This window comes from Gymnodraco acuticeps, unplaced genomic scaffold (assembly GCF_902827175.1).
Source record: "Gymnodraco acuticeps unplaced genomic scaffold, fGymAcu1.1, whole genome shotgun sequence".
Lineage (NCBI taxonomy): Eukaryota > Metazoa > Chordata > Actinopteri > Perciformes > Bathydraconidae > Gymnodraco > Gymnodraco acuticeps.
In genome coordinates this window covers 3,200,825-3,221,995 of record NW_022989983.1, presented here as the reverse complement: position 1 = coordinate 3,221,995, position 21,171 = coordinate 3,200,825, and the positions used below count along the sequence as shown (strand labels likewise).

The 21,171-nt window shown below is 40.8% G+C and overlaps 1 protein-coding gene across 3 annotated transcripts; it reads left to right on the top strand.

The window, feature by feature from the left end:
- Positions 1–275: 275 nt before the first annotated feature.
- sfmbt1 (Scm like with four mbt domains 1) lies at positions 276–20,802 on the top strand. Of its 3 annotated transcripts, none has more exons than XM_034212349.1 (21): positions 276–358; positions 5,453–5,510; positions 5,604–5,698; positions 6,064–6,307; positions 7,011–7,099; positions 11,111–11,363; positions 12,033–12,130; positions 12,286–12,387; positions 12,593–12,755; positions 12,905–12,987; positions 13,681–13,807; positions 14,870–14,983; positions 15,150–15,192; positions 15,285–15,349; positions 15,449–15,588; positions 16,467–16,576; positions 16,937–17,112; positions 17,829–18,007; positions 18,161–18,370; positions 18,823–18,951; positions 19,105–20,802. In XM_034212349.1, the coding sequence occupies exons 2-21, from the start codon at positions 5,486–5,488 to the stop codon at positions 19,243–19,245; spliced, it is 2,586 nt and encodes an 861-aa protein (XP_034068240.1). In that variant the 5' UTR covers positions 276–358; positions 5,453–5,485; the 3' UTR covers positions 19,246–20,802. The 3 variants fall into 3 exon arrangements, with proteins under 3 accessions (XP_034068240.1, XP_034068241.1, XP_034068242.1); XM_034212350.1 differs by lacking the exon at positions 276–358 and adding an exon at positions 442–611; XM_034212351.1 differs by lacking the exon at positions 276–358 and adding an exon at positions 2,913–3,018.
- The last annotated feature ends 369 nt before the right edge of the window (positions 20,803–21,171 follow it).

The following is a 21,171-nucleotide window of genomic DNA, read 5'->3' as shown; positions in this document are numbered from 1 at the left end:
GAAGTATCGCGAGAATAAACCCTTCACACGAAGAGAGCTTCTGTTGCTCTGACGACAGTGGCAACTTCCGCCCTTCTAACCAGAATCTAAATTCCCTTATTCGGGGAAATGTACATTGTTAAAGTAATAGATAGAGTTATAGATGGAGACGAACTAAATAGAACAATATTATACAAAACACAAATGCATAATATAGAAAATAAAAAGTATTATGATTTACAGAAGATTTTAGAACATATTATTTTGAAAGGTCTAACCGGGGTTGTCGGTTTTTACTCACTTTATCTTAACGTTGCTACGAGAGAGCAGGCGGAGAGGAACAGCATCTAAAAAACCGACTTGGAAAAACTACTTAGCGGTAAGAGGGGAATTTTGAGACTAAATATTCACGTACTCTGTGTTGTTAGTTATACGTTGCTTGAGGTGTTTTGCACTGTGGAGGCGCATTCGTCTTTTTTCCCGTCTCTCAAAAAGATGAGTCGAGTGTAAGCGCCCTTATTGCTCGGCAGCTCTTATTGCTCAAGCCGTGACGTTCAGTAACTTGACTCGGACACACAGGCGGTTCTACCATGTGTGCAGCGAGTCCCACACGGTGGTAATACATGTAACACGTGAGTTTATTCATTACACTGCATTTTATTAATTTAAAAAAAAATCGGTATGTGCCTTGTTCTGCTCAGTGTGTGAAAGTTAGACCCTCGGCGCTGTAGTGTATCTGCAAAGCCTTCGCGTTAATGGCCCATCTCTGTTTGTCAATGCAGCACAAGCAGTGCAATCTCAAGCTAGTTTAATGATTGTGTGGGTATTTTACTTACTAATCTGCCCTTGGATAACTCAGAATAATGTCGAAGCCTTGCATAATGAAGGCTTGCACGACCTTAGCCGATTTTTTTTGTGTGGAGCTCGCACATAAACTCATGTGTTCATCACTGCTACTCGAGCTTTTAACAGCTGATGGACGGGAGGAGGATGCTTGGGAGGTTTTCAGTTATGTCTTATTTCACGTTTTGTTAATGCAACCTATTTTTCTTGTGGCGCTTAACTTCCCTATTGTGCAACTTGAGTGATCCGCTGGCAGTGCTGCTGGCTGACGTGCCGCTATGCAATGGCAACTGAAAGAAACCGACTTGTTTGCTGTGTGCAGGAAATGTGGATTTTTTATCGATCGATTTGTAGTGAAGTTATATTAATAGAGGTCCGTTTGAGAGAGCTTATGGGTTACCATCCTATTGCTTGGTCTATATGGCAACCCTTTGTTGACAACGTCTATATAAATTAAAGTTATATATAAATAAAGGCATGACAAGTCATCATAGAAACCTGATCGAAACCTCAACTTGGCTGCACAATATTTAGCTCTTCAATTTTATCAGGAGTTCAATTGAGTATAAACCGATACTATCCGTTTTTAAGGGTCATTTTTACCTCAAATAGCACATTAGAGCCCCGTATGTCTGCACACTCTAAGTCGATTAGTCAACTAATTGGTGGTTTTGGTTTTATTTAATTAATATGTATTAAGTCGATAATTCATTGTTATGCTTTGTCCATTAAAAAAAATGGCTTAAAGGCAACAAACCTATTAGCAGGTCTCTGGTAAACACAACAATAAGTGGTGCTTTTGCTTTAGCAGATATGTTGATCAACGCTACAAATGAAATAATTGTAAGTGTTAGTCATCTTAAACCGACACTTTGTTCACTTAACTTTTCAAGGTTGCAGGTTTTGTATTTGCATTGTTTATCTGAATACACAGAAGGATTGGAGTTTTGTTTGTGAAGCTCAAAGCATTAAAAAATGTAACACTTTCCAGAAACTCCAACAAACCCTAAACAAACAAAACACTGTGAATAGTTTTTCATAGGAACTATTTATTCTGTGGAACTGCTCTAATGGAACAATGGTTACTGAGAGGTCTTGGTTTAACAGTCAACACCAACCACCATAAATGAAACCAAAAGCAACTCAATAGCACTAAATGCACTGTAAGTACACAGGGTTATTCTTGAATAAACAGATACTAGGTAGTAACATATATTTTTGTGCTTTGGTTAAAACTAACTTTTACGTTTTTCATTCACACCATGGTATAAAACCAATGCAATGTTTTGTTAACGCGCTTGAGTTCAGACACCAGCATGAGCACTTACTCATTTTCTGCTTCATTACAGCCTATAATGTAATTCTGGTTACCAGCAGAAGCCATTAAATAGTGTTTTGGGAGATTGTTCAGCAGTTAATTTTTTTTTTATTTGGATGTATTTCCTGCAGGTTTGTATACCATGTGTGGAAATGTATTTTTTGTTTAGAAATGCTCAATTGCATGCAAAGTGCTGATAAGAATATAATTCAGGAATTGTTAAGAGGTTGTGTGTGTGTGTGTGTGGTGTGGTGTGTGTGTGTGGTGTGTGTGTGTGTGGTGTGTGTGTGTGTGTGTGTTGTGTGTGTGTGTGTGGTGTGTGTGTGTGTGTGTGTGTGTGTGTGTGTGTGTGTTGTGTGTGTGTGTGTGTGTGTGTGTGTGTGTGTGTGTGTGTAGGTGTGTGTGTGTGTGTGTGTGTGTGTGTGTAGTGTGTGTGTGTGTGTGTGTGTGTGTGTGTGTGTGTGTGTGTGTGTGTGTGTGTGTGTGTGTGTGTGTGGTGTGTGTGTGTGTGTGTGTGTGTGTGTGTGTGGTGTGTGTGTGTGTGTGTGTGTGTGGTGTGTGTGTGTGTGTGTGTGTGTAGTGTGTGTGTGTGTAGTGTGTGTGTGTGTGTGTGTGTGGTGTGTTGTGTGTGTGTGTGTGTGTGTGTGTGTGTGTGTGTGTGTGTGTGTGTGTGTGTGTGTGTGTGTGTGTGTGTGTGTGTGTGTGTGTGTGTGTGTGTGTGTGTGTGTGTGTGTGTGTGTGTGTGTGGCGTGCTGCAGAAAGACTGAGACAGATGCTGCTAGCTGTCGTCCACGCAGACCACTTGCTCTAAATGAGACAGGGGAAGTTGCTTTTCTTCCTGTCTGTCGTACGAGCGGAGGCCGTGCTGTTCTGCAAAGTTAAGTGCTGCAGAAACCCACGGCTTAGACACTCAAATAAATTCTAATGATGGCTTCAGAAGTGTTGTAATCAATAAACCTCTTAGAGGGTGAATGCAGACACTAGATTCTTCTTCTGAGAATGACTTATTCTGTTACATCTTGTTTAATTTGCATCAAAATGCTTCACATACTGAAAAACCGAGAAAGGCTCCAGCAGTTTGTAGGTAGACATGTGAGATGTACAAAGAATCAGTTTGAAATCAAGCTATGGCTGCAACCATATGACAAATATATAGTTACATTGATTCATCGCTTTGTCAATGTAATGTCTGAAAATAGTGCAAAATGTTTTTTATATCTCTTGTTCTATCAGTCCAAAACTCTGAAATATTCTATTTATCATAACATGTAACAAATAAAAGCAGAACATACAGAGAATTAGTTTGAACTAAATTGATTATCAAAATAATTTAAGAATATTTGTTTGTCCTTCAACTTATTATTGAGTTGTTTAAGCATTGCATCCATTATTTCCAACCATAAATTATATGAATATGAAAACTCAGCATGGTGGTAAAATTACAGCTTTTGAATAGGCCATTATTTCTCCTCCTGTCCCTCACTGCTCTTTTTTTCCCACTCACATGTCAGGAGTGTGACCCCGGGGACAATAGGGCCCTCTGGTGTGTGTGTGTGTCAGAGGGAGTCTGGGGCAGGGTCGCGGGTGAAAGGTGGCACTGATCCCGGTGGAGCACGGGGGTCGCAGTTGCAGTCCGGTCGTCGGGGGGGGGGTTAGTTGTTTCTGACGGCGGGACAGGCTTTAGTAGAGACGTCAGACACGACAAAGACGAGGCTGACAGGCGAGCTGAAAGGATCCGCGGTGACAGAGCAGCTCTCCTCAGCACCCATACAGCTCTCTACACTCCCTTCTGTCTCATTCATCCCATCTCTTGTTGTGTTAACTTATTTCATCTGCTTTTCACAATGCTGCGGGTCAGTTTGATGTGTCAAAGCTTGTCCACATTCACGTCAAGGCACAGTTTGAGATCTTCACTTCTGGTTGGGGAACGTCTTTTTTTTAAAGATGAGTTTAAATGAGTTTCACAACTAGAGGTGGATGAGAATAGTTAAATCTATTCCTGCCAGCACGTACCATCTGCTGTGTGAGGTGGTAGCAGCCTGGGCCATCTTAATGAATGACATTTGTGATTGTATTCTCCACTTGTCCTGGTTTGCATTGATTGGGTCCAGGATCTGATAGAAGCACTTGGATATTGATGTCTAAACTTAACCAGCTTTATCATCAAGGCCTTGGAGACTTTGGCTTTGGAACAGCTGGAGGAGCCTTGAAGGAGGTTTTGTAAAATAAGGCTTTTGAATCTTCTCTCTGCAGGTTGCTCTGCTCCTGTTGCTGGTGTATTAACTTAACTTGAACAATTGCAATAAAACAACTGAATCTGAATCACATAATTGAGTAATAACTTAAAAAAGCTAAACATGAATTGCTTTTTTTATTTTTTATTAAATGCATCAACAAACTTGAAACTGAATGCAATATTTTGAAATGAAGTTTCTGTAGTGTTGCTGATCCTTTTATGATACTGGAAATACAACTTTCTTCAGTTCTACATTATGGACTTAATGAACGATTATTTTCCGTATCAAATATCAGCTTTACTTCGACATTAGGGCTGAAATCAATGATTATTTTCATTAACAATTAATCTGCGGATTATTTTCTCGATTAATTGTCAAATAAAATGTAAAAAAAGAGTGAAAAATGTCCTTTCCATATTCTCATAGTCCAAGGGGATGTCTTTAAAACCCCACATATTTTTAACTTTATTATCTTAAAATAAATATTTGTAAGGCTAAAAACAGCTTTGGATAAAATATTGCATTAAAAACGACTTTATAAATCATTTAATTATTTATATCAAACAACATTTAATGCAGTTTAGGTGTATTTTTAGCAATTGAAATGAAACAAAGACACATTCAGTTTGTAGTGACATGTATTCCTGCCCATAGATGAGTAATAATACTTGTATTATGTGCACCTGTTGGCTGACTCACTGCAGGCTGATATGTGTCATGTGTTCGTTGGTGTGCTGTAAATATAGTAGCTAGCTACAGAAAGTCTTGACCTCTGTTTCCGGATCCTTTGTGTAACTTTGTGCTACAATTTGTTTTGTGAACTGCTGAGCGGGCTGTTACAACCCAGCAGTATAACATCTCTCATTAATCTTATTGTTTGAGAAACCAGAAGCGAGGTCATTGATTATGTTATGATGTGGAGAAAGTGATTTGATTATGCATAGCACAGCATGCTGCATGACTGCGATAGCTGCAGTTCTATGTTATATCCTCTCTGTCGCCATAGTTTCACTCCAGTGCTCATTCATTTGCTCTCGCTGGATAATAATCCTCCTCCTCCTCTGTTCCTCCTCAGAGCCCCTAGTCTTGGCCTTGAGGGGGCACCAGCATGAGTCAGAAGTTGCCGGAGTCTGGTAAGAACTACTCTGTGAACAGCTGCGTGAAATGAGTACGTAATATGTTGGAAAGCAGGTTGGAAAATAAAAGTGTGTGTGTGTGTTTTCCAGAGAGAGACTCTGCTCAGGATGCGTCTGACTTTAACTGGGACGAATACCTGGAGGAGACTGGAGCCGTGTCGGTGCCGCACCACGCCTTCAAACATGTGGGTGCTGACAACTCTCACATACAACACAGATCACAGGAGGAGCTTGTACCAGCTTCTCGTAATCAGCCACCGAACATCTGTGTAAAGTTTTCAAGATACTGCAAGTTAGTTTAAATGACTCGATGACTCAAATGTATGGAATGTGTCAGCTTGTAAAAGCATTGAGTCATAAAACAATCAAGAAGTGACTGTAGCACCAAGAGCAGTAACAAAGCTTCTTTAATTACGCATGATTCCTATAGTGGCAGGTAGGTTTAACTGGAATACAAATTACAACACAGAATCAAATATGCTTTTCTTTTCTGTGTGCACTCTTGTATAAGAAGCCAACTAATGGGGTTAACCTGTGTTTACTGCCTCAGGTGGACCAGGGCCTGCAGACCGGCCTGGCTCCGGGCATGAAGCTGGAGGTGTGTGTGCGCTCCGAGGCCGACAGCCCTTACTGGGTGGCCAACATCATCACCACATGTGGCCAGCTGCTGCTGCTGCGCTACGAGGGGTACCAGGATGACCGGCGGGCCGACTTCTGGTGTGACCTGATGACTGCAGACCTCCACCCGCTGGGATGGAGCCGCCAGCACGGGAAGACAGTGAAGGCCCCCGAGGGTGAGGACTGGCGGGAGATGTTTTTAGTTGTGAGAGGCGTAGTAGTGAAAGGAGTAATCACCTCGAAAAGTTGCATGGTGATCTCAGCACTCGTCAGCCATGAAATGATCGTGTGGGCAAAATATGAACCTTTTTTTTGTAAATGTTGTTGAGACTTGATTCGAATTTTGAGGTTTCACATTTTTTTATTTAGTGCTTCTAGTTTCTTTTTAAAGTGCTTCAGGGACAGCTGAGTAGTGGAAGTAACACACCGTTTTTAGTACTGTGCACAAAATGCCATTTAACAGTGGAATTGGTGTTAAGTAATTGCACTTTTGTTCAGTATACCTAGGAGTTATACTGATACAGTGTGGTTGCCCTTGTGATGTTTTAGTATTGTATGAGAAAGATGCAGAAGCAAATTCAGTGTTTAATTTCTTCATTTTTTTTATTTATGTCACCTGATTAGCGCTTGACACCTCGATACGCAACATGTTAAAACAGCTGTGGAAGCTGCATCAAAGCGTTAAGATAACACAGATGAAAGTTGTTAACAGTATGTTGAAAAAGTGCTCATTTTGTATCATATCTTCCTGTATTTATTTTGTATTATGCTAATGCTGGTGACTCAGGGTGACTAAGAGGCAGAGGAGTGCATGTGTGATTAAGCCCACCTGCTTGTTTGGTTGATAAATAAACTCTGTATTTATATTCTCCTCCTCAGGTGTGCGTGAGAAGAACCAGGACTGGGAGGCTCTGCTGGAGAAGGCCCTCGCTGAGGAGTGCAGCGCGCCCGCTAACCTGCTGGAACTGGTACGGTGGTGTCTTTATTAGTCTCCTCAAGTGTAGGGTGTATTTCTCTGTACCAAGAACAATCTCAGTACCAAATATATTAATCTGACAACTTCAAAAACACATAATGCAGTTAGATAGAACAACTGAGTTTGAATTCAGACTTTCTCCTTCAGCTGTTCAACTGGCAAGGCAAGTGGATGAATACAACATTAAAAAAACTCCAAGTTGACAGTTTATACCCTCAAGTGATGGGAATCGTCAGATGTGACTCTGCGGTTTTGACTCACACACACAAACACAACTGTCATATGTACAAATGTTATGCTTTGTTTCTTCTTGCCTTGTCTTTTTGCCATTTAGAAATGTGCAAAGAGACCAGAACTTTACTAAAAGGATTAGGTGCTATCTATTAAGTTATTTTACGCCACAGATATAAATAAATAGTTCAAAAGTGCCGTTACAGGGCCATTACAGTCATTCCCCAGCTGCCTTTATGTGCAGAAACACTAAAAGTATATGTGCAGAAGACACAGAAAAACTGACCAATCAGAGCAGACCGTTTTTTTTTCGGGTTCTGTTTTAAAGAGACAGGCGCTAAAACAGAGCATTTCAGAAAGAGGTCGAACAGAGATAAATTCAGGCAGACAGTAGGAGAAAAATATTGTGTTTTTTTAACATTAAAGCATGTTAACATGTTCTAGTCCCGAAACCCAAGTATGAATCTGAAAATGTGCATCCAATCCAATCCAATCCAACTTTATTTATATAGCACTTTAAAAACCTTCGGACCAAAGTGCTGTACAGAGAGATAAGCTCACACAACATAATATAAATACATTTAAAATACAAGATACAAACACAAAACAAACCAGAATAAACGTAATAATTAAAAAATAAATAACAGCCATATAATAAAAAACAATAGACCACTGAAAGCAAATAAAAGCAAATAAAAGCAACAATCTACTTGTTTCTGAATGCCAAGGAGAAGAGGTGGGTTTTAAGACGAGATTTAAAAGCAGTCAGTGTGGGAGCCTGTCTGATTAACACGGGCAGGTCGTTCCACAGTTTAGGGGCGGCAGCAGAGAAAGCACGGTCCCCTCTACGCTTAGACTTTGTTTTTGGCACCCTCAGGAGCAACTGATCAGCTGACCTGAGAGTGGGAGTGGGCGTGTAGCTGTGTTACAGCTCAGAGAGGTAGGGCGGGGCCAGGCCATTGAGGGCTTTAAAAGTAAATAAAAGAGTTTTAAAATGAATCCTCAAATGAACGGGCAGCCAGTGGAGTGAAGATAAAATGGGGGGAAATGTGCTCGTATTTGCGTGTGCCAGTTAGTAGCCATTTTTGCACCATCTGCAGGCGAGCAAGGGAGGATGCACTTATCCCCATATATAGTGCATTACAATAATCCAAGCGGGAGGTGACGAAGGCATGGATTACCGTTTCAAAAAGGTCACTACTTAAAAAAGGCTTTATTTTGGCTAGTTGCCTGAGGTGGAAGAAGCTATTTTTAACAACTGCCTTGATCTGGCTGTCAAGCTTGAGTTCAGGGTCCATCTTTATCCCAAGATTTGTGATGGTAGGCCTGGTGGAGTGGCCCAGGGATCCTAGGTCTATCGGAGTGGTCCGAGGGGCACCAAAAACCATCACTTCGGTTTTGTCATCATTTAATTTTAAAAAGTTGCATGACATCCAGGATTTAATGTCTTCAAGGCAGTTTAACAGCGGTTTAATTGAAAATGAGTCGTTCTTTTTAAGTGGCACATATATTTGGCAATCGTCTGCATAGCAATGGAAAGCGATACCGTGCTTCCTAAGAATGGACCCAAGAGGGAGCAAATACAGGGAGAACAACAGGGGGCCTAACACTGAACCCTGTGGAACCCCACAAAGGAGAGGAGCAAACGAGGACTCAGAGTCCCCAAGGCTGATGCAGAAAGTCCTACCAGTCAGATACGACCTAAACCATTCGAGGGCTTTGCCCCTAACGCCCACCCACTGCTCCAAACGAGCTATCAGGATCTCATGGTCCACTGTATCAAAAGCGGCCGTTAGATCAAGGAGTAAAAGCATAATGCATTCACCTGAGTCTGTTGCTAAAAGGATATCATTAAAAACTCTTAAAAGAGCTGATTCCGTGCTGTGCAAGGTTTTAAAACCAGATTGGAAGACCTCGAGTACCTTGTGCTCTTCCAGAAAAGCGAGAAGTTGACTGTATACAATCTTCTCTAGGATTTTTGACATAAAAGGTCATTTGGAAATGGGCCTAAAGTTTGCAAGAGCAAGAACTGTGGGATCCAGACTAGGTTTCTTAATAAGTGGTTGTACAACGGCATGTTTCCAATTTTCCGGAACAACCCCTGTGAGCAGACTGCTGTTAAAAACGTCAAGAACAAAAGGTCCTATAGTGGGGAATACCTCTTTAAAAAATCGAGGAGGGACAGGGTCGATTGGAGAACCAGAGGGTTTTATTTTGGAGACAATCTCCTGCACAGAGGACAGAGTCATAGGCTCAAAACGGTCAAAAACAGCAAAGCAGGGGGCAGAGACAGAGGTGTCGTTTGATGGAGCAGTGATTTGAGTCCTAGTTGAAGTGACTTTATTAATAAAAAATTGAAGAAAATGCTCACAGACTGCAGGGGAGGTCTCCACACAGGTAGTCTGAGGGGCATTAAGAGCTGAATCTATTGTCTGAAATAGTACACAAGGTTTGTGACAGTTTAAAAGAATGATGTCAGAGAAATGTTTTCTTTTTGCCTCTTTTACAGTTTTCTGATAGAGAAAACACTGCCTCAGCATTTGAAAAGAGAATTGTAGTTTGTCCTTATTCCATCTTCTTTCAGCTCTACGGCATTCACGTCGGGCAGCCCGAGTCGTGGTATTTAGCCAAGGCTCGGATTTAGTTTTGGGTTGCCTTGTTTTTGATGGAGCCACAGTGTCCATAGCAGCTTTACATGTGGAGTGAAACCATAAGCTAAGCTCCTCCGTAGTGTTAGACATAGGCTCATGTATAACACCGTTTTTATGATTAAACACGGCCGAAAACTGACCAGCAGTGGAAGTGTTAATGATACGAGATAGCCGGGCAGCAGCGCGCGGTTTGACAGTAGTACAGGCAAGTGTAACATCAAATAAAACAGGCATATGATCTGAGAAAACAGCGTCACATATCTCCAAGTTAAGAACAGGCTAACCATATGATAAAACAATATCAAGTGTGTGTCCGCGTTCTTGCGTGGGGCCAGACACATACTGAGTAAGACTAAAAGAATCAACAAGGTTTAAAAAATCCTTTGCCATAGGTTTCTCAGGACAACACACATGAATATTAAAATCCCCAACAATAAGGACACGGTCATATTGCGGCATAATTTCAGCCAGAAAGTCAGAGAAATTATTTAGGAAGTCCTTATTGTATTTAGGAGGTCTATAGACCACTGCACACAGCACTGTGAGAGCGGCCGAGCTCGAACACGCTCAGTTCAAAGCTGCAAGGAGAGAATGACAGCGATAGTTGCTGACATTTAAAATCACTCCTAAAGACTGTAGCTACTCCTCCGCCTCGGCCCGAAGTCTGTGGAGAGTTAAAATAGCAGCAATCTGGAGGTAAAAGTTCGGTAAAGGCGCTGGACTCACCAGTACCGAGCCATGTCTCAGTGACGAAGAGGAAATCATAATATGTCCCCTTTTTAAAATGTTGTTTAGAATGAATGCAAACTTGAACTAAATATGACTTTTAGCCTATTTTTGCATGCGTATCCTGCATTAAGTCCCAAGTCTACAAAAACAAGGCTGTGTGCTTTTCTTTACAGCACCATGGTCGTGCTGTGGAAAGCAAATTGGCTGTAGGAACATCCTGTGAAATTATTTGGGGCTGTTAGTAAGCTTTGAGTGACAGTGCTTCAGTTCAGCCTCTTAGTCATGCAGAGCACGCTCTCCCTCTGCAAATTCCTCACCTTGCCTAGGCGTGCGCTTATTTGTGTTTGTGTAAGTGTGTGTGCTATTAGCTTCTCATTTACCCCCCCCTACAGCCGCAGCGGGGCAGGGACCCGGTGGAGCTGCTGTGTGCCGGCTGCTACGTGGAGATCCAGGACGGTGCTGACCCGGGGTCAGCCTGGGCTGCTGAGGTGGAAGAGAACGTTGGAGGAAGGCTGAAGTTGCGTCTGTTAGGAACCGAGGGCCTCCCGGACACACCCACAACCCTCTGGCTCTTTTACCTCCACCCACGCCTCCACTCACCCGGCTGGGCCAAAGAGCACGGCTTCACCCTCAGGCCTCCCTCAGGTCAGTGGCACTCTCTCAGGTCACACTTTATATTTAGGAACAAAAAGAGGAAAGGAGAAAAAACAATGTCTGCATCTAGAGGTTAAGTGCCAAAGCATCCAAGAGTAATAGCTTCTGTCGGGAAGACGTGAAGAATCCACATGGTACTCTACATTAGATCTAAAGGGTTATTACTAATTATCATATGAGTTGCATACACATTTTCCAATACTTTGATGAATTCACAGTCCTGAAATACAAGGAATTTAAAATGTCATATCATTAGACATCTAAATTGATTATACAGGATTAGATGGATCTTTTTTTATAAGGGGAACAAACTGCTTTTGATAAACAAGTATTTCATTTAAAAAAGTTAAAAGGGGAGATATAATGCTTTTTTAAATGTAATTAAAAGTAACAACAGAGGTTTGGTCTTGTAAATTCTGCATGTTTTTGTATAAAGCCTTTTTTTATCACAGTGACTGGCGATAAGAAGGACCACACTGTTTTGTGTTTACTTAACTAATCATGGTGAAATAATTAAAGGTTATTTATACAAGAAAGTCTGAAGTAAAGTCCACACACTTTTGTCTTAGCTTTTCATTAAATACACTTGTTTTGTTAATCAAATGATGCCCCATCCACCAGTAAGTCACGTTTAGATCTTTGTGTTGTTGTTTGTTTCAGACTTGTTGGCCCTGCGGACAGAAGCAGAGTGGGAGGAGGTGAGACAGAGGATCAGCGACCTGCCTCAGGACGAAGCTCTGACTGCAGAGTTCAGTAAGGTACTGCCACCTGTTGTCTCCTGTCTGTCAAACACAGCACTGCTCGAGATCTGATAATCAGGCACTGAGCTAACAGTTGTGACATTCTCCTCAAAATGAGTATCTCAGAGCTGAACTTTTTAAAAAACGGCATGTGTTCTTGTTTTGCGTCTCAGGATCAGCCTGCCATCGCCGCCCATTGTTTCAAAGAGGGAATGAAACTGGAGGTTGTTAACCCGGCTGCTCCCATTTCCATCAAGCCTGCCACTGTCACCAAGGTAACAGACTTTCCTATCAAACCTGACTCTCCTACACTGTTGTTTTTCTGGGTGCTGTTTATTAGCCTTAGTTTTGTATGCTTTCTGTCTTCATGTTCACTTAACTATCTATAAGTCTTTGATGCGACTTGGATAGTAAAACATTTTAAAGCCGTCAATTAAGAACGACTGCAAGTGTCCTAAAATGACCTCCTCTCCCCTCCAGGTGTTCAATGAGCAGTACTTCCTGGTGAAGATGGACGACCTCTGTGGCATTGAGGAGTCAGACGGTGCCGCTGGGAGGTCCTTCCTGTGTCACAGAGACAGTCCCGGGATCTTCCCTACTCAGTGGTGCCTTAAAAATGGAGTCACTCTCAGCCCCCCACCAGGTCAGATGTTGTCCCTTTTTTTTTTATAGAACCACTCACTTTAATGGTTATCGGTGATATCAGAGACTTGAGGAACAGCGGTGATTAGATTGCATGTGTTCCCTGTGTGATGTTCTTTCTCACTTCTTTCTTTATTCGATCACAAACAGGACACCAGGGTCCGGACTTTGACTGGGCGGATTACCTGAAACAGTGCGAGGCTGAGGCAGCTCCTCAACACTGCTTTCCAACTGTAAGTCAAGCTCAGTTTTAGCGTTTGTATACCGAGTTCACACCGATCAGGATTTGGTGTTACGGGTGGCCTTTTATACAAAGCCATCAACAGATTCATGTCAGTGAAAGAGTCGATGTGAAAAGAGTTATTAACATGATCTAAGTGCATTTGGTCCTTTCCTTTGGTCTGTGGCAGAATGAAAATGAAATATGAAATTGTAGCTTACTTTGATTATATAGCTGTCGTTTAAGGCTGCTTGACATGTGTTATCATGCGCTGTGCCTGCATGAATGGAAACTAATTAATCACCATTAGCAAGCGTTCAGATATCTAGCCTCCTTCCTGTTACTGATGTTGTTTTATCCAAGCAGCAATTCTGGCTACGTAAACAAAATGTTTTTAAATTTCCGTCTAAATTAAATTAACTTGAAAATAAGTATAACCAAGGTTCTCTGAAAGCTTTGTTCTGTAGCAGCCTCCTGTATCTGGTGATCTCTTGTTGCGTAAACCGTATGTGACGTAGATGGGTTCGGTACGTTTGAACATTGCTCAGATCAATGATGTCATCCTGCAAAGCAAACAAGTGATCATGTTGTCAGTTTTCTTTTTATCTTTGTTGCAACAGACAGCATTATGAAATGTGATGCAATGAGTTGCAAACGGGTGTCTCAGTGTGACTTATCTCTCTATTTTTGGACAAAAACAAAACAGGAGCAGTGCGACCACAGCTTCAAAGAGGCCATGAAACTGGAGGCTGTCAACCTGCTGTCCCCTGAGAACATTCACGTGGTGACTGTCACCAGGGTCAAAGGGCAGTACATCTGGATCAGCCTGGAAGGTGAGAGGCGGTAATGAATGTGTTTATTTTAGCCGATGAAAGTAGAACATTAACATTTCAGTGCACAGGCTAATGCTTTACTGTACATGTCACATGGCTTCATGGTTTAGTTGCTGCCCTTCTATTGTGTGTGGAGATAAGTTTTGCACACCTCAAATACAACATGTTCATATTTTGCTATCGCATGTAAAAACTATTAAAACATTTTGAAAACTGTTGATACACGTTTTAAAATTAGCATTTATAAATGTCACATATGAGCCTCCAAGTAAAAGCAAATCATTTGAATGTTGTGACAGTTGTTGTTTACTTTATTATGGGGAACATTATGTCCATACACTGTAAATACATCACTATGACAATGCGCTCATATTTAATGAAATTACAGCACAAAATACTATTCCTCTGAAAATGTGATTGGACTGTAGATCTCTTCCATGTGTGTCTCTATTTCCTCCCAAACCAAAAATAATAACATTGAAATTGTCCCGTCTGCGTTCTTTGTAGGCATTCTGGCAGCTAAGATAACAACATTTGCGATTGATTTATCGTGTATCCTGCAGTAGATCCTAACATATTGGGTATGGAAGTAATCAGGAGGTTTTCCAGGTCAAAATGAGAGCAAACTTTCCTATGGATGTCAGTTCAATCTCAACAAAGGCCAAATGTGTGCAGACAGATTGGGTGAGGCTTGTTTTAAGACTTACCAATTTGCCTAATATGCTATGTTGCTACTGAAGCAGTTGTTAATCATGTAAAACAGTCAATAAAGTTATTTTTGCAAAAAGTGTGCATCACAGAAACCACGACAGGTGGTCATACAGTCATAAATGTACACAAAAATATTTGGCTGTTGGTTCCAGTAGTAAGTAAGATAAGCTGCGGATAGACCAAGCACATGATCCCCCCCCAGGGTCACTCGTAGCGTAGATAATATGTGTGTAAGGAGTGAAGAATGTCCCAGTTTCTGAATTTGGCATCTATGCTAGGGTAAGTCTGGGATGCCGTTGCCGCTGCTTGTTGTTGTCGGTGATTGTTTAATAACAGTGTGTGTTTGTACAGGACTTAAGCAGCCCATGCCCGAGCTGATAGTTCATGTGGACTCCATGGACCTCTTCCCCGTCAGCTGGTGCGAGACTAACGGGTACCCACTCGTCTTCCCCATCAAACCTCAAGGTAAAAACATCATTATCATAGTGGACTGTTGATCTTTACACATCTGCCCTAATGTTACTAAAGCTCGAACAAACACAACACAAACAAGTTATCACCCTGACATCTAAATGAGTAGCAACATGTCCTTGTGTGACTTGGAACAAATGAGTCTGTCCTTGTTTTTCAGTTGAAAAAGACAGGAAGATTGCTGTGGTGCAGCCAGAAAAACAGTGAGTATAAGACGTTTTCTTGTTGCTTTATTGGTCAAAATGGACGAGACTTATTGACCTTCGGCATCTTAACTATTTTTTTCATTTTGCAGTCGATTTCCACCTAAGTCATCATCACCTGACGTCAAGCAGCACATGGGCTACAATTCAGAGACAGGTGAGTGTAATGTCTGTGGTGATATCCACACTGTGATATGTGCTGTCTCATGTCTGTGGTTGTTGTATCATTTGTTTCCTGTTTTGTGTCCATGTACAGGACAGGGGAACGGGAAATACACCTGCCCCAAGATCTACTTCAACCACCGCTGTTTCTCTGGGCCGTACCTTAACAAGGGACGCATTGCAGAGCTTCCTCAGTTCATTGGGCCTGGAAACTGTGTCCTGGTGCTCAAAGAGGTGAGAGGGGCTAGTCCAGCTATTAACTGCATAAATACCACCAAAAAGTTATCGATTCTAAATCTTTGTTTTACGATACAATACGATAATACTTTTAGCTATGCTAGTGGGATGACTGGCTAGCAATATTGGTTTTTGGGTCTGCCTTCATGTGTGGTCATAAAGATTTGTACAGACATTTTTGATTCCCAGTACTGAAAACTTTGAGAAAGATTAGCATTCAGTAAAATGTGTAATTTCAATTGCTGGAGATTCTGATCAGCCTCAGCTGTGCTATGTGTTTTTATGTTAGCTTTTTATCATGCTAAACTAAGATAATAACCATGGTAAAGTAGTATAGTTGACCATTGTCCTTGTAAACATGTTAGCATGCTAAAGTTAGCGTTTAGCTCAAATCACTGTGCTATAATCAAAGAGTTGCTAGCATGGCTGTAGAATTACAAGTCGTTTTTTCAAACCCTTTATCTCACAAGATGGTTTTAAGACCACATTTCCCAGAAACCCTACTGCATTCTGACCGAATTAGGAAGTTTCCACATGTGCTCCTTCCTTTCATTTCTCAGTAAATGAATGTTATAATTTCTGAGAATTCTGTGTTTTGCTCAATCTTTCTCTCCTTTACTTTGGGTGGCAGTGCCCTTTCTACTACAAAACAATCTTAATGATTAATAACCAATGACACACAATATAAAGGCTGCTAATCTACAGACAACAGCCACACCTAAATGATAATGAAATTCTTGTATGCGTATTAATATTTAACAGTTGGATTTTTAAATGCTGCGCATAGCACAAAATAAACAAATCCCTCCAAACTGCAGATAACCTATGAGTGTTGCAATTCTCTGCATGTCTCATTGTCATCTTTTCGTTTCCAGGTACTTACTCTGCTGATAAACTCGGCATACAAGCCCAGCCGGGTGCTGAGGGAGCTGCAGCTGGACCAGGAGAGCCGCTGGCAGGGCCATGGAGAGACACTCAAAGCAAAGTGAGGGGAAGCACCATTTAATCTTCATCTCAAAGTACTGCACTCTGTAGAAAACCTGCAGGAGTAGCAGCTGGCCCATTTTAAAACACATGCTGAATTTAAAATGTGGAAATAAATATCTGTACAGCGGAATTCAGCACAAGCGTCTGATGATTCTTTAAAGCGATGATTTAGCATCTGAGTTTCTTTTAAGAGAGAACTTGCAGGTCCTTGTTGGATCAAACATGAATATAATAGAAGTTTTAGTGAGTGGGATGAGTCAGTTTTTAAATAATGTTTTTTAACTAAATATTGTGTGGAAATGTTAAGGATTCAAAGCTATGTATTTAATATGTAACCTTGATTTTCCTTCAATGTCAGGTACAAGGGGAAGAGTTACCGGGCCACTGTGGAAATAGTCCGCACTGCAGACCGTGTGGCAGACTTCTGCAGGAAAACATGCATCAAGCTCGAGTGCTGCCCGAACCTGTTCGGACCTCGCATGGTTCTGGAGCGCTGCTCAGAAAACTGCTCTGTCCTCACCAAGACCAAATACAGTAGGTGGTTTACAGAACTACACACTGCAGATTGTGGAGAGGTCTCTTTTCTATCAGAGCAGACTATGAACATAACCTCTAATTGCTTTAATGACTTAGTACTCTCTATATTTGCTTGTCAGCCGTGACCTTAATTCTTAACATTATTCAAACGTATTCTAATTTAATACAAAGCTCATTATTTTTTCCTTTTTAAGAAACCTTCAGCTCTTTTCATTTCTGTTGCTCATGAATAGAAATGATTGAGTATGTGAATGCTCGCCTAATGAATAGAGAAACCCTGCAAAGCACACGGACAGAATGTGTGATTTAGATATGTCATTACTTCCTACAGGCAATGGATGTATGTTTTGCTTTAAACATGTCAGAATTGTCCTCTTTTGTCTTTAACTGAACTATTTTGACCGCAGAAAGTCACTTTTTTTCAATTTCAAATCTAATTGTTGATGTGTTTACGCTGCAAACCTGGAGCTAAAGACTGATGCAATGAAAACATTTTCACACTTTCACTTTTTTAATATCACTCTAGACAGCACATTTCCCCTCTTGGGTATTTATCACCGCTTCCCTTAAGAGAATACATGTATTACAATACATTTTTTTTAAAAGTATTCAAAACGGTTTGATCGATTCATTTCCATCTATATCAATGATGCATTAAAATGTTGCACGTCAAATGCAACAATTCCACAATAACCCTGTCGTCTTGTCACCAGCTTATTACTATGGAAAGAAGAAGAGTAAGCGTGTTGGCCGTCCCCCCGGGGGCCACTCCAACTTGGAGGGTGGAGTGAAGAGGAGAGGGAGGAGGAGGAAGAGGAGGAAGCAGCTCTTTGTCCATAAGAAGAGACGCTCCTCCGCCTCGGTGGATAACACGCCTGCTGGGTCTCCACAGGTGACACACGCACTTACATATTTTCTTGAATGCACCAATCACCATTTACTTTGATTCTGCCTCTGTGCACAACTACACTGTAGCTGTGTTTAGGACATTAAAACCTTTGAACAGTTTACCTGAATCTGTGCTAACTGTCCTTTTGACGTACAGGGCAGCGGCGATGAAGAAGATCTGGATGAAGATGACTCCCTGAGTGACTCCGGCTCCGACCTGCAGGATGATTCTGAACAGTCGATCGAGAAGTCTCAGCCCGCCACGCCGTGCCCCTCCCCCCCGGCAACACCCAGACCCACGCGCCGGCGCAGGAAACCCCGCTCACCCTCGTTCTCCGATGATGAGAACCGCCCTCCTTCCCCAAAGGTAATGAGAAGACACTTTTAAAGATCATTATAAATACTAGAGACAAAACGGGTATAGTATGCATGTGCAACACTCTTTTAGAGGTGCAGGATCAAAGAAGACTGGGAAAAAAAGATCTGCATACAAATCTTTTGACAATGCCTGATGAAGTTCTCTGCTAAATCAAATAGTTAATAATGAATATTGAAAGAAAATGGAAATATAATGTTTTGGTATTTATATTACAAATCTGACTATAGTATAAACCGCAATACAAATACAACTGCCTTTTTTTGTCTAATTCATCCATTCCAATATTGTTTTTACGGTTTGAACTTGCCCTTACTAGTACATGTATAAACCAATAAGACTGAAGCAGCCAGTGTTTTCTTTTACAAATATCCTCCTCCTTCTCAGCATGAGTTGGGATACTCTCAGAGTCTTTGTCTGACTCACTATCTGTGTGTTTATAGACTTCAAAGATTGAGGCTCCTCCGAAGTTGTGTTTAGACACCAGCCCGCTGGAGTGGAGCGTTACTGACGTGGTTTGCTTCATCAGGACCACTGACTGTGCTCCTCTTGCTCGGATTTTCTTGGATCAGGTAAGAAATACTCAGACTTAATGGCCACTCAGGATGAGAGCTCACTCTATTCAACTGCAATAAGTGCATAACACACTTGTTTTGAATCCATGGTCACAGATACAAAACAACACTTTACCCTCACTGGAAAGCAATGCTATGTATGTTTTGCAGGAGATTGACGGACAGGCACTTTTGCTGCTGAACCTCCCAACAGTGCAGGAGTGTATGGACCTGAAGCTGGGACCGGCCATCAAGCTGTGCCACCACATTGAGAGGGTCAAGCTGGCGTTTTATCAGCAGTTTGCCACGTAGCCGCCGGCGAATGAACACGGACCTGACTGCATACTGTTCTGTGTATTCATTCTGTGAAAAACTGTTTTTTCCAATTTTGACTTTTACAACACTGGACGTCCTTTTACTATCATGAATATACTTTGTTGTGTTGGAAAGGAATTAAGAGCTACTTTAAACCTCAAAAACAGTTTAGGCGCCCCTTAGGAAAGACACAGCAGGAAACTGAAAAACGGAAGCGATTCAAGACACTTTGATGTCTTAAGTCAATTTAAATGACAGCATATTTCGCAAAAACAAGGCAAGCCATCATCAAGGACTTACTTAAATTCTTTTTAACTTGTGTTTCTTCAGAGTGTCCCGAATTGTACTCTTTTATTTATGTGGATGACCAAGTGCCAGTGCTACAACTCAGCCTGTTTTGGCCATTGTTGATTTCTCCCTGACCTGCTGTCTGTACAAGGGAATACCACTGATTCACAGCTTTTACTTTAACCTGGAATATCTGTTATCTGCGATCACTTGGGTCCAGTTTTGTTGAAAATACGTTCTAGTTTTTTTGGTGCAGATAAGGCTAGAAGCAAGACATGACAGACCTCCTACATTGAAGTGCTTAAACGCAAACCTTTTCACTAAATCAAGACTAGTGCAAATGCTGTATCTTTAAGCCTTTTTTTATGGTTTCTAGTTTAGACACTCTTTTTATTTTTAACAAAACATTTATCCCAATAATCAAGCAAAGAAAGAAAACTGTTTGCATACAGGTGGAATCAGAAGTTTTGTAGGATTATTATTTTTTTAAAGCCAGATGTAATAATAAACTAGAAACTGATTGTGGAGTTGACAGTGTCCCAAGGTTAAGAGATTGATAATAGTGTAAACACCAGACATGTATGTTGTACTAACAGTTTGCAAATGTTATCCAGGTGAATTCAGATACAATCTGCTAAAAAAACTGATGTAAAGTGGGCCCTCATCTCAAGATTTCAAATGTTGTTCAAGCTTATACAGTATGTAAGAGCAGTTTACAATGTAAGGTAATGCAAGCACAAGCAACACCATGTACTATATGGTGGTATGCAAGTATGACGGTGCATGTTTGTATATAGTGTATATATAATCAAATACCTTCTAGTGCAACAGGGTGATTAGAAAAAAAAATTAGAAATACAATTTCTACATAAGCAATGTGTAATTCCCCTAAATATACAGTATATTTGCACAGAATACACCTAAACGTTCTCATATGGGGTGTTTTAACTAATTCAACTATAGTTGATTATTTGAGCCATTTGTTATTTGTTGTTTTTAACAATTAACTTAATAACTTGGCAGTTTCAAACCAAGACGGTATTATCAAAGTGCTTTTGTGAATTAGTTTTCCTCTTTTTACCAGTTTTTGTAGTGTGATTTACTGTATTGTTCATTTTGTGTGAGAAAGAAAGCTCTATAGGTTCTCTGTTTACTAATGTGCTTGTTTGCGTTATATTAAAAGCAATTGAGCAGCTTTGTTTCTCCTATTCCAAGACGATAACTGCTATTTAAGAGATGACTGCAATTAAATCAATGAAAACAAAATCTTGCAGTCTCCTGGTGTGTGTTTGTGTGTAGGCCTACGTGTCTATATACTTTTTTCAGGATGCAGTTTGAGTACTCATTACTTTTTTAACATATAATGTGTTTATCACAGCTGTTAAAGGTGGAGCTACTTTTAATTGTTTTATACACTGCTGCTTGATATCTTAACCTATAATTATATATATATATATCAGTTTATCTATTAGTTTATTTATATTTTCTTTTAGCTAATGAATCTGTAAAGTAACTAATTTAGTCATAAATGTAATCGAGTAAACAGTATAATATTGGCTTCCAAATTGTAGTAGAGTGGAAGTATTAAGTCGCATAACATAAAAAATACTCAAGTACAAACCAGCATTTTAGCTG